The sequence below is a fragment of the Erinaceus europaeus genome, chromosome 12 (assembly GCF_950295315.1).
Source record: "Erinaceus europaeus chromosome 12, mEriEur2.1, whole genome shotgun sequence".
Lineage (NCBI taxonomy): Eukaryota > Metazoa > Chordata > Mammalia > Eulipotyphla > Erinaceidae > Erinaceus > Erinaceus europaeus.
In genome coordinates, this window is record NC_080173.1 from 81,075,838 (window position 1) to 81,092,369 (window position 16,532).

General features: G+C 45.8%; 1 protein-coding gene across 10 annotated transcripts in view; it reads left to right on the forward strand.

Moving 5' to 3' along the window:
• RAP1GAP2 (RAP1 GTPase activating protein 2) overlaps positions 1-6,222 on the forward strand; it is a 283,508-nt gene extending 277,286 nt beyond the window's left edge. For all 10 annotated transcript variants that reach the window (XR_009553162.1, XM_060204154.1, XM_060204155.1 and 7 more), the window contains 3 exons: positions 462-538; positions 873-911; positions 2,219-6,222. Coding sequence is in view for 9 of the 10 variants with exons in the window: in XM_060204154.1 (XP_060060137.1) it covers positions 462-538; positions 873-881 (86 nt within the window). In the remaining variant the exon portion in view is untranslated. The remainder of the gene's footprint in view (positions 1-461; positions 539-872; positions 912-2,218) is intronic.
• The last annotated feature ends 10,310 nt before the right edge of the window (positions 6,223-16,532 follow it).

The window sequence follows — 16,532 nt, forward strand, 5'->3', positions numbered from 1 at the left end:
GTGGTGGTCCGGAGCATAGCTCAGCTCTGTTTTTTGGAAGTATCAGGTATTGAACCTGGTGCCTTGGAGCTTAAGCCAAGAAAGTGTGCTGCATAGTCACTATGCTATTTGCTGGGCCCACGACCAGTGTGATCTTCTAGACAGATACATTGGTGTAAATAATCTTAAAAGAATAAATTGGTGAAAATCTTGTGAGATAACCAGGAAGGGGGTTTGAGTATTATCTCTGATGAGTGCAATTTAATTGTGAGCTTATATAATTTAACTGAAGAAAAAGAGACTGAGCTGGTTCTGATGAACCTGCAACAGGTGAGCGACCGACCTTGTGCATGTTGGAGAGGAGACCCCCCACACCTCGACTACCCTCCCCAGCCCTCCAGCACACACAGGACCCCAGTGACCCTACTGCAGCATCACCCTGCACTGGCTCATGACAGTCTTTTTCTTTTTTTTCGCCCTAGATGCCAAAAACAGAAACTCCCCGAGGTCAAACCTGAAATTTCGCTTTGATAAGCTCAGCCATGCCAGCTCCAGTGCGGTGAGAATCTAGGGCAGCAAGCAGTCAGCCTCTCACATCCCACATCCTAACCCCCTCCAAAAGCCGATCTTCCCCCCTGGGGGCACATCACAGGGGTGGGAGGTGGGGGGAGGAGCGCTTTTGTTAGAGCAGGGGGGAAGTGCTCTGTGTCCTCACACCACACAACAGCATTTGCCTGGGAGGCCCAGCCACCTTGTTGCACCCAGAGAGCTGTGAACTGTGGGCTCCCAGGGGCCTCTCAGCCTTTCCTGAAGTCTCCAGCTTACTGAGGGCTGAGTGCACAGAAGCTGCAGTGTTTGTTTCTGAAGTCTTACTTGGATTCTTCTTGAAACAGGGTCATTAATGTGAAAGAGGAGTCCCTCGTCTGTGAAAGGTGAGTCTGGTGTTTGCCTCATTCTGTCCAGGAGGGATAATGTGTCCCTTTAAGCTCAGGCTACTAGTGGCTTGAAAATCTGAGAAAGGCTAGAGAGGTCCTGACAGCTGGGAAAGGCTAGTCTCCTCTGAAACCTCTATAATGCTGTTCAGGTCTGAGTGGGGAGAGGGGAGCACCAGAGCAGTTGGTTGCCCAGTAGGACTGTGCCTTGATCTCCCTCCCCAGCCATAGAAAAACCTGATTCTAGCAGGCAGAAGGGCTGTAACCTAGAGCTCATCTTCCTCCCTGGACGAAGAATGCCTTTTCTTTTAAAATACATTTTTTAAAAAAATATTTATTTATTTTGATTTAGAGATAGGAAGAAATTGAGAGGGGTCCCATGACAGAGGGGAGAGAGAGAGAGACCGAGACCTACAGCACTGCTTCACCACTCATGAAGCCTCCCCCTGCAGGTGGGAACTGGGTCTTTGCACATCATAATGTGTGCGCTCAACCAGATGTGCCACCACCCAGCCTCCTTTTTAATATCTTTAGAAAAACACTTTTTAATTATCTTTATTTAGTGGATAGAGGCAGTCAAAAATTGGGAGGGAAGGTGGAATCAGAGGAAGAAAGAGATAACACCTGAGGCCCTGCTTGACAAAGCTTTCCCCCTGTAGGTGGGGAGCGGGTGCTCGAACCTGGGTCCTTGTGCATTGTAATATGTGTGCTCCACCAGGTGTGCCACCACCCGGCCTCAGGAATCCCTCACTTTGTCCCCTTGCTTCCCTTGTATCTTTGGCCAGAGCTCTGCGCTAAGATGCATGCTTCTGCATGTTCAGAATTATACTAGCCTCCTAAACATTCGTCAGGATGACCCTAGGGAGGGTCCCCGCTCTCAACATCACCCAGAGGAGCTTGTATCTTAAGCAGTGCAGGGCACGGGTCAGCTTGCCACCAAGGCCTGAACTCCTCCTCATGAAGTTCCTAGAGGACATCTGAATTCCCAACCCTCTCCTGCCAGAGGGTCATAGGGGTCTGAGTCACAGTTGAAACTTAGGTGAGGGGCACGGTTGAACCACTTTATGTAAACTTACCTGTGAAAATGGGGATGGTGACTTCTTCACTTCCCCTGTGCTCAGATGCCTGTGTTCACTGAATTCATCTTTCTACCCAGGTTCTCAGGCTCTGTGAAGTCTGCTCTCCTTTCTTTGGCACTGCCTACTTGTCCCAAGTATATTGAGTGGGCGATAGCCATGGGCATGCGTGTTCTCCCTTCTCTCCTTTACCCAGTTTGGGCATCAGCTTCCCTCCTTTGTCTCTTCCAGGGAATCCTCGATTCTATCTCGGAGAAGGCTCCTAGTCCAGCAGTTTGGGGGTGCCACCCACTACTCTGAGCGTCACTGGCCACCTGCCCACTAGACCAGCTGTCTGTCCCAGTGTCCTGACCTGGCCACAGCCCTGCCCACCTCTACGTCAAGACACCCATCCTGCAAGCACTTCCCCATCTCTGAACAAGGCCTCCAGGCTGTTCCTGCTCCTGACTGCCTGATGTGACTGATGTGTGTCTTGGTCATTTGTCATCTTGATTTGTTTTCAGGGAATAGAGTTGGGCAAAAGAGGGGGACCTAGGGGACTGAGTTTAGATAGAGTGGCCAGGCAGAGATAGAGGCCGAATCCACGACACTGCACCCAGGTTGGGGGGTGGAGGGCGACACTATGCCTCATCTCAGTGCTGACCTACACACTGTTGGCATGGTGAGTGCATTCCATGGTGCTGGAGTGAGCACTTTTCCTGCAGCCAGGCTTGTATTAGTCATGGAAGATGTCCTAATAGAAACTGGCTTGCTTCCTCCCCTGACTCTGGAGCTCCCAAACTTCTGTTTGCTTCTGTGCTTGAAACTTCTCCATCTGTTGACATCAGGCCGAGGGCCCCTCCATCCCGACTGCCAGGGTTTCTGGCCTGTTGAAGCTGAGAGCTGTGTGTGTGCAGGGCTGGGTGCTGCCCTCACTCTTCCTTGATGGCAGCTGGGACTTTCACTTCTGCCTCATGTCCTGCAGGCTTCTGCTTGTGGTTACTGTGGGAGAAACACTGTGTCAGGCTCAAGTCTCTGAGCAGATATTTTTCCCATGAAGGGACAAGCAGACAGGAGTGAGAAAGAAATGAGGGGAGCGCAAGCCAGTAGGAATTGGGACCTTGGCTGAAGAGAATCTCAGGGCGAGGGCTAGGCCAGGGTTCAGATCTCTGCTGGTGGTGAAAGCTCATGGAAGGGGTAAAGAGTGATTTCAGTTCATCTCTCAAGTAGGAGCCACAGAGACCAGGTGGGGCTGACTCTGCAGGTTTGGTCAGGCCTCATGTGTGGGCAGAGTAGAGCACAAGTGTGGGAAGGAGAACAGTCCCTCTGCTGTTTTTTCCCCTGTTCCTGTGGGAGAGTCCCAGTGCTTCCTGGGGTGGGGAGGGGGCTCTTTTCAGCTACTGTGTGTGTGCCCTTGGACCCATCTGGGCTTTGGTCTCTCAGTCCTCTCTTGTCTTTCTCCAACTGGGTCTTGTGGTAGTTGTCACATCAGTGGGATTCTGCAAGCTGGACCCTATCTGGGTGTCTTAGGCCCAGTCTGTCTCCTGCATCCAGCTGGAGCTTCCAGCACATTCTACAGAGCAGGTCTCTCCAGTCTCACGTATCTGAGTCTGTAGTACAATAGGTGGGTTCTGCTAAGTGGCCCTGGTGGGGTGTAAGGTGAAACAGGCGTCTGAGTGCAGACCCTCAAAGGTACTACAGCTTCACATACATGTGGGGACATGGGGCCTCGCGGCACAAGGCTGTCAGGGTGACCCTGACTGGGGCCCTGATTTAATGAGCAGGTGACATGGATTTCCAATGAAATGCTTTGTGTTGGAATCTGGGCCTATTCCAAAGGCAGGTGTATAAATGGTGTGTGTATGTGTGTGTGTGTGTGTGTGTGTGTGTGTGTGTGTGTGTGTGTGTGTGTGTGTGTGTGTTCACGCGCGTGCACGGCTGATGCAACGACTCCCCCCTCCTTCTCCCCCTCTCCCATTGCTTTTACTAGTAGAGCAAAGCTTTTGCTCTTCCTTCCACCACTCGTGGTGACATTGTGGGATCCTGTTTGTAGGCTGGGTGGACCTTTCCCTGTGTACTTTTGGGAAATGTGTTTACTTAAAGTACTAGTCCAGTAAAATTTATTCTAGTTAGAAGGTCAACAAAATGTCTGTTTAGCTTTTATTAAAAATCACTGTAGCAGCACTGACTCCTGGAATGAGGCCCGTGGATCCTGGCAGGCTTTGGTTAGCTGGGTTTTTGAGGGAACTTGAAAGGTCAAATTGCATTTCCTAAAATAAATAAATAAAGAAAGAGAGAAAGAAAGAAAGACCCCAACTATACCAGGGCTCTGGCTCTCTTCTTTGGAAAGCTGGTATTTATAGCTGCTTGGTGCTTGTGCTGTGCTGTGTCATGGTCTGGGGGCCCTCTAGGGTTTCTAGCTTATCCCTCCTCTGTCCTTGAGAACCTTGTACTTACCTTCTCTGTTGCTCTGCCTGCTCCCCTTGGAGCTCCCACTTCCTGGGAGGGCTTTGTCTCTTCCTCTGAGCCTGTGGCCAGAGTGATTGAGTGTCCAGAGAAACTGTAAAGGACAGGCATGGACCCTATACCAGCTGAGAAGTGGTCTCCACCCTCTGTTTGCTAAGAGGGCTACTCTGGGTAGGACCCAAAACCTCCCTCCTCTAGACCATGAGGCCGGCAGCCTGAGAGAGGAGGAGGACCTTGCTAGGATTTCCATGTGTGTTAGTGACTCGAAAGTGGTGTTTCTTGAAAAATGTTCTGTGGCACAGCCTTGAAAGCAGCATCTCAGTGTCTAAGCCTCCTGGGGCCCTTGTAGCATCGGAGCCAGTCATGTTGTTTAGATTTGTTCCTTGAATAAAGTGGCTGCCTTTCCCAGACCCGAGTTTTAGAGAAACCGTTTGGCTGGGATCCCAACACTGCCTGGTAAATATCAGTAGTCAAAGTAGGGGCTTGGTGTCTGTTCTTTTCACCAGGAGGGAGGTCTTGGATTTTTTATTTTATTTTATTTTTTCAGAGCCCAAGGGTTTCGGATGGACTTCAGATGAGAGAGCAAGGAGGGAAAGGAACCCCAGTGAATGCATCTAAGTGGCATTGCCTCTCAGCTGTAGCCTGCACTGGGGGTGGAGTCCAGTGCAGAGATGCAAGGAGCCAACCTTTGGCTTCTCCCGTTTCAGTTAATTAAGAACAGAAGTAAAAGAAAACTCCTCAAGTCTCCCTGGTCCTTAAACAAAGGTGGTTAACAAAAACATAGGCTCAAGCGACAAGGTAGGAAGAGAGACTGTTTTACTGTCTCCCGCTGTCCCTTTAGCATGCCAACTCAAACACTACCATCTTCATTCAACTCTGAGTCATGAGACAGGTCTGGGGGGTCGGGGAATGGCTGAGGGCTCACATTGATCTGATGACTCCAAGTGGCTGGCAGGGACCAGGCCCTTCTGTCATGCTCGGGACTCCACGCTTCCTCCTCCAGTCTAGTTACCTTTGTTTCAAGGGTGAGATGGCAGTGGAATTTGTCAAGTGTGTGACTGCAGCCTGGTGGGAAGGGTCAGGGCCTTTGTCTACCAAGTTCCGATATGTTTTACTGTCAGTCATCTGCCCACTCTCACATCTCCCCTCTTTCAACTGGGCCGTGCCCTCATCCCACCCTACTCCCGCATCCGCATCCTGTCCCACCCCCACCCCCAGCTCCCTTGGCAAAGGTTAGCAGAGCCCTACCTAGTGACAGGATGTTGGGGGGCTCTCTCCTGACAGGATGCTGGGGAGCTCTCTCCCGTGTCTTACCAGCCCTGGAGAGAGGGTGTTTGGCTGGAAGACTGGGATTTCAATGCCATGGTCTTTTGATGTTGTGACATTTCTGCTTGGAAGACTTGCTCCCCACCTTCCACCCCAATGCACTCCCTTCCTGCTCCATAGCATGTGTGCCCACTCTGTCCACACTCCAGCCTGGGGAGTGCTGCTATCTCAGTGTGAAGAGCTCTTGTGTGTGATAGAACCTGAGAAGTGATAGCTTGAAAACGATGATCCCTGTGATGATTGACTTCCCCCTCCCCCCCTTTTTCTTCTTCTGGAGAAAGAGGAGCTGATTCGTAGACCTTGACTGCCTATGTCCTGTAAATAGTGTACATTTAATTTATTGCTATGGTAGCACATTGTATTTGTTCATGTATAAACAAATTCTAAAAGGTGGACAAATGTATATTTTGTTGCTTATATGTGTCTTTGCAGAAATTGACAATAAATAACATATTTTGTGTCCATCAGTGTTCAGACTTCCTTGCTTGGGACCTCAGTTCTGAGCTTCGCCTTTCAGTTCACCAGGGCAGCCTGTGGGTCACATGTGTTCTGTAGGGTATGTTGTTTTGGCCTCGACAGTATCAAACTTTAAAGATTAGTTGCTGCTATTAAAAAAAAAAAACCCTGAACAGAGGACCCCACCAATGTGTCCTGGAGCTCCGCTTCCCCAGAGACTCACCCTACTAGGGCAAGAGAGAGGCAGGCTGGGAGTATGGATCTACCTGTCAATGCCCATGTTCAGCGGGGAAGCAATTACAGAAGCCAAACTTTCCACCTTCTGCACCCACAATAACCTTGGGTTCATACTCCCAGAGGGATAAAGAATGGGAAAGCTATCAGGGGAGGGGATGGGATATAGAGATCTGGTGGTGGGATTTGCGTGGAGTTGTACCCCTCCTATCCTATGGTTTTGTTAATGTTTCCTTTTTTAAATAAATTTTTAAAAAACTGCAAAAATGCATGATTTTCCCCACCACAGTTTTAAGTTAAAAAAGAAAGAGGAGGTGGGGGGGGGGAGAAGGAAGAGGAAGAGGACAGGTTTGGGGAGATAGCATCATGGTTATGCAAAATGATTTTCCTGCCTGGGGTTCTGAAGTACCAGGTTCAGCCCTGGTACCACCATAAGCCAGAGCTGAGTAGTGGTCTCAATAGTCTCTCTCATATAGAAATACATACAATATTTTTAATAAGCATACTTTCACATAGGATCTGAACTTTCTGCTTCTCCTCTCAGATGCTGTACCCACTTTCTGGGGGTGGCTGTGATTTCTCAGTGCTCACGAGAAACGATCCCACTGACTGAGTCCTGAGAGTCCCCGCCCCTCCCTGTTGTTGCACCTGGAGCATTGCACTTATTCCTGTTTTTGCTTGACTCCTGTAGGCAACTGACTCTGAGGTTGCTGCTATTCATGGACTTGTCTCCATTCTGCAGCTTTCTTCCTTTGGTTCTCTTCCCAGATTCCCAGTTCACTTCTTCAGGGTTTCTTTTTTTTTTTTTAAATATTTATTGTGTTTATTTATTCCCTTTTGTTGCCCTTGTTGTTTTATTGTTGTAGTTGTTGGATAGGACAGAGAGAAATGGAGAGAGGAGGGGAAGACAGAGAGAGGGGGAGAGAAAGATAGACACCTGCAGACCTGCTTCACCGCCTGTGAAGCGACTCCCCTGCAGGTGGGGAGCCAGGGTTCGAACCGGAATCCTTATGCCGGTCCTTGTGCTTTGCGCCACCTGCACTTAACCTGCTGCGCTACAGCCCGACTCCACCTCTTCAGGGTTTCTTTCATGATTAAAGGTCCTCTTCTCTGATTCTTCTTTGATTCCTGAATAGTTATCGTCTTATGTTTTGTTCTGCTTTATAGTGTTTAGAGATAGGGTTGAAGTAATTGTTTTTTTTTTTTCTGAAAAAAAAAAGACAATTTTTAGATAGAGAAAACAGGCAGAGGAGAGAGAGACAGAGAGAGAGAGAGAGAGAGAGACCACAACACAAAACTTCCTTCATGCAGTGGGGGTCAGACTTGAACCTAGATTGCAAACATGGCCAAGCAGTACACTATCCAAGTGAGCTATTTTTCTGGTCTCTCTCTCTCTCCATTATGGAATGAATAGACCTCACACATGCATATACTACAGAGCAGTCTACCCAGCCCAATTTTTGATTTAATATTGAATTACAAAACTATAAGACAGCAGGGGTATAATTCCACACCGTTCCCACCACCAGAATTCTGTGTCCCCATTCCATCTCCTGGAAGCTTCCCTGACTCTCCCAAGGTATGGATCGACTATTATTTCTATATCTACATATTTGCCCATGTCCCCCTATGGTTCTGCCTTCCCTTCCTTTCTAAGTCACACCTACACCTATTGCTACTTCTGAGTAGCCTTCCTTTGGAAGTTCATCTTCCCCTAACATTCCTTTTTTTAATTTTTATTTATAAAGTGGAAATATTGAGTGGTCCAGGAGGTGGCTCAGTGATTAAGCTTTGGACTATCAAGCATGAAGTCCCGAGTTCAGTCCCCAGCAGCACATATGCCAGAGTGATGTCTCTCTCCTCCTATCTTTCTTATAAATAAATAAAATCTTAATAAAATAAAATAAAATGGAAATATTGACAAGACTATAGGATAAGAGGGGTACATTTCCACACATGTCCACCCCCAGAGCTCCATATCCAATTCCCTCCCTTGATGGCTTCCCTATTCTTTATCCCTCTGGGAATATGGACCCAGGATCATTGTGGGGTGCAGAAGATGGAAGGTCTGGCTTCTGTAATTGCTTCTCATCCCACAGCAGTGAAATCACATGAGGAGAAGGTCCTGGTTCTGCAAAAACCAAACCAAACAAACCAAAACAAAAACACTTAAAAAAATATCTACAGGAAAACTATTAACTCCTCAACAGCCCATGTGTGTTATTATTTTCTCTGTTTGCTGGAAGAGTCACAGATTCTAGTTAGGGATTCACATTTGAAGCAGATTTGCACGGAAAAACTGATGCCAATGTGAAGGTAAGTTTTGGACCGTGGAGTTCTTCCTTTAAATTTTTTTTCTTAGTGGTTTAATAGTGATTTACAAAGTTATGAGATGGGGGTCAGGCAGTGGCGCAGCGGGTTAAGCGCAGGTGGCGCAAAGCACAAGGACCGGCGTAAGGATCCCGGTTTGAGTACCCGGCTCCCCACCTGTAGGGGAGTCGCTTCACAGGCGGTGAAGCAGGTCTACAGGTGTCTATTTTTCTCTCCTCCTCTCTGTCTTCCCCTCCTCTCTCCATTTCTCTCTATCCAATCCAACAATGACATCATCAACAACAGTAATAACCATAACAAGGCTACAACAATAAGGGCAACAAAAGGGGAAAAAATAGCCTCCAGGAGCAGTGGATTCATGGTGCAGGCACTGAGCCCCAACATAACCCTGGAGGCAAAAAACACAACAAAACAAAGTTATAATAGGCGGTATAATTCTGCACCATTCCCATTCTGAGTTCTGTGTTCTCATCCTCCTTCAGTACAAGCTACAATAGTTCACCGAAGCTCACAGATATGAGTTGATTCTGTTTATGTTTCTCTATATTTTTGCCCATTTTTTTTCCTATGGCCCTACCCTCACTTCCTAAATTGTACCTATTACTGCTTCTGAGTGTCCTTCCTTCTTCCCTTCTCTTTCAGATGAGTGAATCCGGATTGCACATGTTTGACTTTCTCTTGTGTTTTCCAGATCGGTTTCCCTTTCAGTGATGTTATAAAAACAAAGATTCCTCATGACAAGCATTTCGGGTCCCAGTGGAATTGGGGTTCAGAGCCCTCTGGTCATCTTCCCTGACCCTTTCCTCCCTCTGGGAGTAGGCCACGGAGTGCTTTCTAGATGCACAGATGCACTGGACATTTCCGTTTTGCTGCCCATCTTGAAGTCACTGTCCTATAAGTAATGTATGCAGTATCCCAGGCTGTTGTCATCACACCCATGCTGCCTCACCTTGTCTGAGCCCACTGTTTCATACTTCCTTTTTTAAAAAACTTTTTATTATCTTTATTTGATAGAGATAGTCAGAAACTAAGAGGAATGAGGATATAGAGGAGAGAGACAGAGACACACCTGCAGCACTGCTTCACCACTCATGAAATTTTCCACCTGCAGGTGGGAACTGGGGATTTGAACCCGGGCCCTTGCGCATAGTAACGTGTCAAGTAAGTGTGCCACCACCTGGCCTCCTGTCTCCCATTTCTTAAAAGTGTAGGTTCTACCTATTGAATCCCTGTGGTTGCAAGTGAAGCTGCATCTTCTACACAGACACCCTATTTCAACTCTATCTCATGGTTTGCCTTCCTGGTTCAAGCTTACTTCTTAAAGCTGGGGAACCACCGATTTCCGGCAGTCTTTGTGGAAGCTGGGCATTTCCAGTTTGTGTGGGGCAGTACCATGGGGTCTGGATGCATGTAGTGGGCCATTTACTGCCCCTGCGCATCAGCAGACCTGCCCAGGGCCTCCCAAGCTCACCTCAGTGTAGGGCCTCTTCACGTCCTCTCCACTAGGTGACATTCTTGAAATGTGCATTCACCACCTCTGCATCCAAGGTTTTTTTTTTTTTTTTTTCTTTTTCTAATCTTCTTATTTTTTTTGTTCCAAGTGCCTTCTGTGTCCAGAGATGTGATCAGCTTTGTCTTGACTCTTTTCTGGGCAGCTGCTCCTTTCATAATACCATTAAACAATTCTGTCACCTTGAAGTAACTATCAGTTTTTTAAAAAAATTTTAAAATATTTTATTTATTTATTAATGAGAAATATAGTAGGCGAGAGAGAAAGAAAGAGAACCAGACATTGCTCTGGTACTTGTGCTGCTGGGGATTGAATTCAGGACCTCATGCTTGAGAGTTCAATCCTTAATCCACTGCGACACCTCCCGGACCACATTATCAGTTATTTTTTTAATATATTTTTATAATTTTTATATTTATTTAGTATTTTCCTTTTTGTTGCCCTTGTTGTTTATTATTGTTGTAGTTATTATTGTTGTTATTGATGTCATCGTTGTTAGGACAGAGAGAAGTGGAGAGAGGAGGGGAAGAGAGAGGGGGAGAGAAAGACACCTGCAGACCTGCTTCACCACCTATGAAGTGACTCCCCTGCAGGTGGGGAGCTGGGGCCTTGAACTGGATCCTTACTCTGGTCCTTGCGCTTCGAGCCACGTACGCTTAACCCGCTGCATTTCAGGGGTCAGGTTGTGGTACAACTGGTTGAATACACATGTTATCATGTGCAAGGACCCGTGTTCAGGTCCTGGTCCTCAACTGCAGAGTGGTAGCTTCATGACTGGTAAAACAGGTGTCTTTCTTTCTCCCTGTCTCTCCTCCATTTCTCTCTGTTCTATTAAGTAGGAAGGAAGGAAGGAAGGAAGGAAGGAAGGAAAGAAGGAAGGATGATAGACAGGAAGAAAGAAAGAAAAAAAAATGACCACCAGGAGCAATGGATTCATTGTGCATGCACCGCGCCCCAATGATAACCCTGGTGGCTAAAAATAAAAATAAATTAACAAGTCTCATTTCAGCACTAACTCTGTCCTGTTTTAAACTTTGATTTACATCTACTTTTAAAGCCTGCCCTGCCAACCTTTCAGGCAGACCAGCCACGCACACTTAGTGCTTGATGTGGGGTGTGGCCAGGACTACTTCCCTGACCAAATTTTAGTCGGGCTGCTCAAAGTCCTTCTATCAATCAGGTAGACACAGATAGGGCCTCTGAACAACCAAAATTGGGGTACGAGTGATTTTTATTCCATTGTTAAAGGCTTCCCGCCCCCGTTACTCTAAATTTTCCTCGTAGCATTGCTCTTTTCTTTGTTTTCAGATATTTGAAAATTTTAAGCAGGAAAATGAAAAGCACATGCACCAGAGAAGCATGTGGGCCGTTCCGACAAGATGGATGGTCCCGTGTGGAAGCTTATGTTGCTTTTACTTACTCCTTAGACCCCACCTGCACTTCCTTTCTAAGCCACACCTATACCTATTATAACTTTAAGGTGTGTTTCATTTTCCTCTCCCCCTCAGGTGAGGGAAGCAAGGCCTGACTTGCTCAGGTGTTCTCCAGATTCTCTTCCCTTTCAGTGATGGTATAAAAACAAAGGTTCCTGGTCACAAAAGTTCTGGGTCCCAGTGTAACTGTAGTTCAGAGGAAAGAGATACTTCTTTTTTATTTTTACTTAAAAATTTTTTATTGTCTTTATTTATTTATTGTATAGAGACAGCTAAAAATTGAGAGTGAAGGGAGTGACAGAGAGGGAGAGAGACAAAAAGACACCTGCAATACACTGCTTCACCACTTGCAAAGCTTTCCCCCCCACAGGTGGGGACCAAGGGCTCGAACCCAGGTCCTTACGCGTTGTAACGTGTGCTCAATCAGGTGTGCCACTACCCAGTTTCAGGACATTTCTTTATTATAGTGCAGAGTACAGTGGAGGCAGAAGAAGTGCTCAGATCTGCCTCCCCATTGTTTCAGAGAACACCCATACAAGTAGAAAGAAGGACTGGAAACATTGATTTTGTCTATTTCTTGAATAATAGGAAATAAGTTTCAGGGTTAAACCAGATGGGGCTTTAAGGCCATCAGATCACCTGGGCCTTCTGGATCGTGATGGATTTTCTGTACATTTCCTACATGTAACATGTCTGAAATATTGTTGTTCACCTGATGACAAAGGACTAGCAGGAACAAACGGGGCTTGTGAGATGAGCATGCCATCCTTTCACTGAAATGCAGTTTCTATTCTATTAACAGTCCCTGCAAGCAGAGTACCAAGAGTTCTTTTCTTCTCTTTTGCCAAACCCAATTAATTTCAGGCATCCTCCTCCCTTTAGAGCTATGTCAGATAGCCCTGTCCCTTTGGGGCTCTGGTTTCAAAACATTTATGAGATGAAATATATGACATGAGACTAGAAACCCCCCTGGCAACCTAGGAACGAAACAGAGCAGCTGGATAAAGCTGATGCTGACACCCGTGGGTGAAGTGTTCCCTTTCACTGCTGATGCTAAAGATAAAATAAATCTAGTAGCTTGAGTAGCTCAGTGAAAGAATACAATTGATAAATTCACTTCACCAAGTGCAACAGTAACATGAAACAGCCCATAGAAAAGAACTAGCAGACATGAGCTACAACATAAATGGGCTAACATGAAAATACTCTACAAATAAGTGAGCAGAAAATATATGGAAAGATACAGACTCTATGAAGAAGATGAGAAAAAGCTTGCTCAAATTCTTAGAACACAAGTTCTACAAATTCCCTCTAAGATATAGCATTTAAGATATTTAAGTATAAGACTAACACAAAGTTTTTATAGCCCTGCTCTAAAACAGTAATTGGTAAAATTTACAAGAGCTTATCATTGATGGGGAATCCAAGAGGAGAAAAACATTCAGGGAAAGTGGTCAGTGAGGTCCAAATGAAATCTGGCTTTGCCATTTAGAATGTAAGAGACAGTGTAAAGGAAAATGTCTTTAATGAATAACATTACTATCTAAGATTTAAACTTAGTGACTTATTGACAGTCCGTATTGATTAGGGTGACTTTGTTGCGGAACTTGAGAAGCCAGCTCAAGCTCAAGCTAATTTAAGCTGACAAAAGGGATGAATTTATTACAAATAAACAGAGATGTCTCCTAGAATTGAAGGCTAGGGAAGCAACAGGCTCTCAAGACAGATGTCAAAGGTCTGGCCCCTTGTCTGTCTATGCCCTCTGCCCTCTGCCCTCTGCTTTTCTCTGTATTTCCTGTTTTTTTTTTTCCCCCTCCAGGGTATTGCTGGGGCTCAGTGCCTGCAGTATGAATCCACTGCTCCTGGAGGCCATTTTCCCCATTTTGCTGCCCTTTTGTTACCCTTGTTATTGTTATTATTGCTGTTGTTGGATAGGACAGAGAGAAATCAAGAGAGGACGAGAAGACAGAGAGGGGGAGAGAAAGACACCTGCAGACCTGCTTCATCACTTGTGAAGTGACGTCCTCTGCAGGTGGGGAGCTGGGGGCTCGAACCGGGATACTTAACGCTGGTCCTTGGCTTCATGCCATGTGCGCTTAACCCTGACCCCCTATTTCCTTTCCTTCTATAGAGTTTTTGGGTTTATCCTTACAGATTTATATCTTTTTATCTGATGGCTACTTGAGCTGGTCTCAGCGTCAAATTTTCCCCTCCCCTGTCTGGACTAAGAAGATGGTCTGAAGACTGGGCCTTTTTAAGAGTTTGCCAATGGGCACAATATTAAATTTTGTCAGTAGAGGGTGCAAGAGAGACATTGCCGGAGGAATGGCTAGCACTAACTGAATAACTCCGGCATGGCTAGCTCTCATTGAGTAACTCAGTTGTCTGGCTCTTGCAGCACAGACTCCGATGTAGGATCCAGGTCTGCCTCCTGCTATGCAGGGCGACTAGCAGCACTCTGTAGTCAGCACTTCGTCCCTGAAACAAGCTCTCCCTGTGTCGCCCCTGCTCCCCAAAGTTCAGGTGCTACTGTAGAGGAGTACCTTCAAGTGAGATATTTCCCCTTAATGGAGGGGGACTTCATGCAAGTTCTATTAATGCGGGGTCACAGATCCCCAAGGTCTACAAGGCCAGAATCTTAGTCCTACAGGAAGCCTCTTTCTCCTATCTATGTTTCTGATGCTCCTGCATTCTTCACAGTTCTTTTGACTTCATAGTAATCCATGCCTCAATACTATGCTCTCCTATTACAGATAATACTTTTCCTGAAAACTTCCTGTTCAAGTTAACGTGTGTCTGCTGTTTGTCTCAGTCCGATGACTCAGCTTCCTTTCACTTTAAATTTGTGGTGAATAGTGGTTTATAAGATTGTGAGATTACAGGGTATAGTTCCACACTTCACCCGCCACCAAAGTTCTGTGCCCCACCCTCCTAACAATAACCACCACAGTTCTCACAGTTTTAGAGATAATTTGTTTCTCTTTGCTTCTCTCTTTTTCATTCTTATCTCTCTCTCTCTCTCTCTCTCCTTTGCAAGTTCAGGTATCTCAGTTCTCTAGATTCCACATGAGTGAGACTATCTGGTTAATTTTCATCTCTTTACTTATTTTGCTAGACTAGCTTCCCTTCTTTCTCTGGTGAAAAGCCTTTCCATAACACACAAGTCCATCTCTTTGATGTATCATAAATTCAGTTCAGGATAGTAACTGTTCTATTCAGAATCCCATGGGGGAAAATTTGACTTGTTCAAGGTCTGGTGATAGGTAACCCCTTAGTCTATCCAACTACCCAGGGGTTAGAACACATGACTTCTTCAAGTAACTTGGGGCTGGTGGAGAGAGTTAAAGGATCCTAGTGAGCTTGATTGGTTCCCAAGAAGTGACTGCTGCAGTACCCTGTTTACTAAAGACAAAAGGAGCATATAGAAACCTAGGATACAGGGTGGTAGGGGAGTGAGTTAAGCGCACATGGTGCGAAGCACAAGGACTGGCGGAAGGATCCCCATTCAAACCCCCGGCTTCCTACCTGCAGGCAGTGAAGCAGGTCTGCAGGTGTCTATCTTTCTCTCCTCCCTCTGTCTTCCCCTCCTCTCTCCATTTCTCTCTGTCCTATCCAACAACTATGACAACAACAGTAATAATAACTACAACAATAAAAAAACAAGGGCAACAAAAAGGAAAATAAATAAATATAAAAAAAATTTAAAAAGAAACCTAGGATATGCTGATAACCTAAAGATACTTGGCCACTTAGTGAAGATGCAGAAATTAGACTGAAGCAACACATACATAGTGTAATGACTACCACAATCTAGTTAATTAAATTATTAATCACATAGGAAAATCTTTTTCTTCTGCCTCCAGGGTTATTGCTGTGGCTTGGTGCCTGCACTATGAATCCACTGCTCCTGGAGGCCATTTTTTCCCCCTTTTGTTGCCCTGGTTGTTTTATCATTGTTGTGGTTATTGTTGTTGTTATTGATGCCGTTGTTGTTAGATAGGACAGACAGAAATTGAGAGAGGAGGGGAAGATAGAGAGGGGGAGAGAAAGATAGACACCTGCAGACCTGCTTCACTACTTGTGAAGTGACCCCCCTGCAGGTGGGGAGCCAGGGGTTTCAAACCAGGATCCTTATGCCAGTCCTTGTGCTATGTGCCATGTACGCTTAACCTGCTGTACTACCAACTGATCCCCAAGAAAATCTTTATACTGACCTCTGATCGTACTGCCTTAACCTATTATGTAAATGGTTGCATTTTCACTTCACTTATTAGAGAAATGAAAACTAAACCACATTTGAGATTCCACCTTACATATGTGAGAATAGCCTACATCAACAAAACAGGAAATGACAAATGTTGATGAGAATGTAGAGAAAAATAAACTCTAGTACACTGTTTGTGAGAAGGCAAACTGGTGCAGCCCCTTCGAAATGTGTGATATATACTCCATGGATCACTACTAATCTACCATTAAAAAGATACAGCCTTTGGTTCAAAATGGAAGAAACTGAGATAATTATACTTAGTCAAGCGAGGAGGTAAGAGAACAACTACTGGAGGGTGCTGCACACTTGTGGACTACAGAGAACTGAAAGATGTGAACTTGCCAATAAAAGGTCCATTTTGGGTGGCACACCTCCTGGCAGAGTTATAGAACCTAGATATAGACCAGGGCACATGAGACAGGGCACATGTGCAAAGGTATGCATAAGTTAGGGGAACATATATACTGTAAAGTTTAAGTGCACAATAGTCTACAGTGGCCCAATAAGTGCAGTAAGCAAGTAGACCTAAAACAGACAACATAA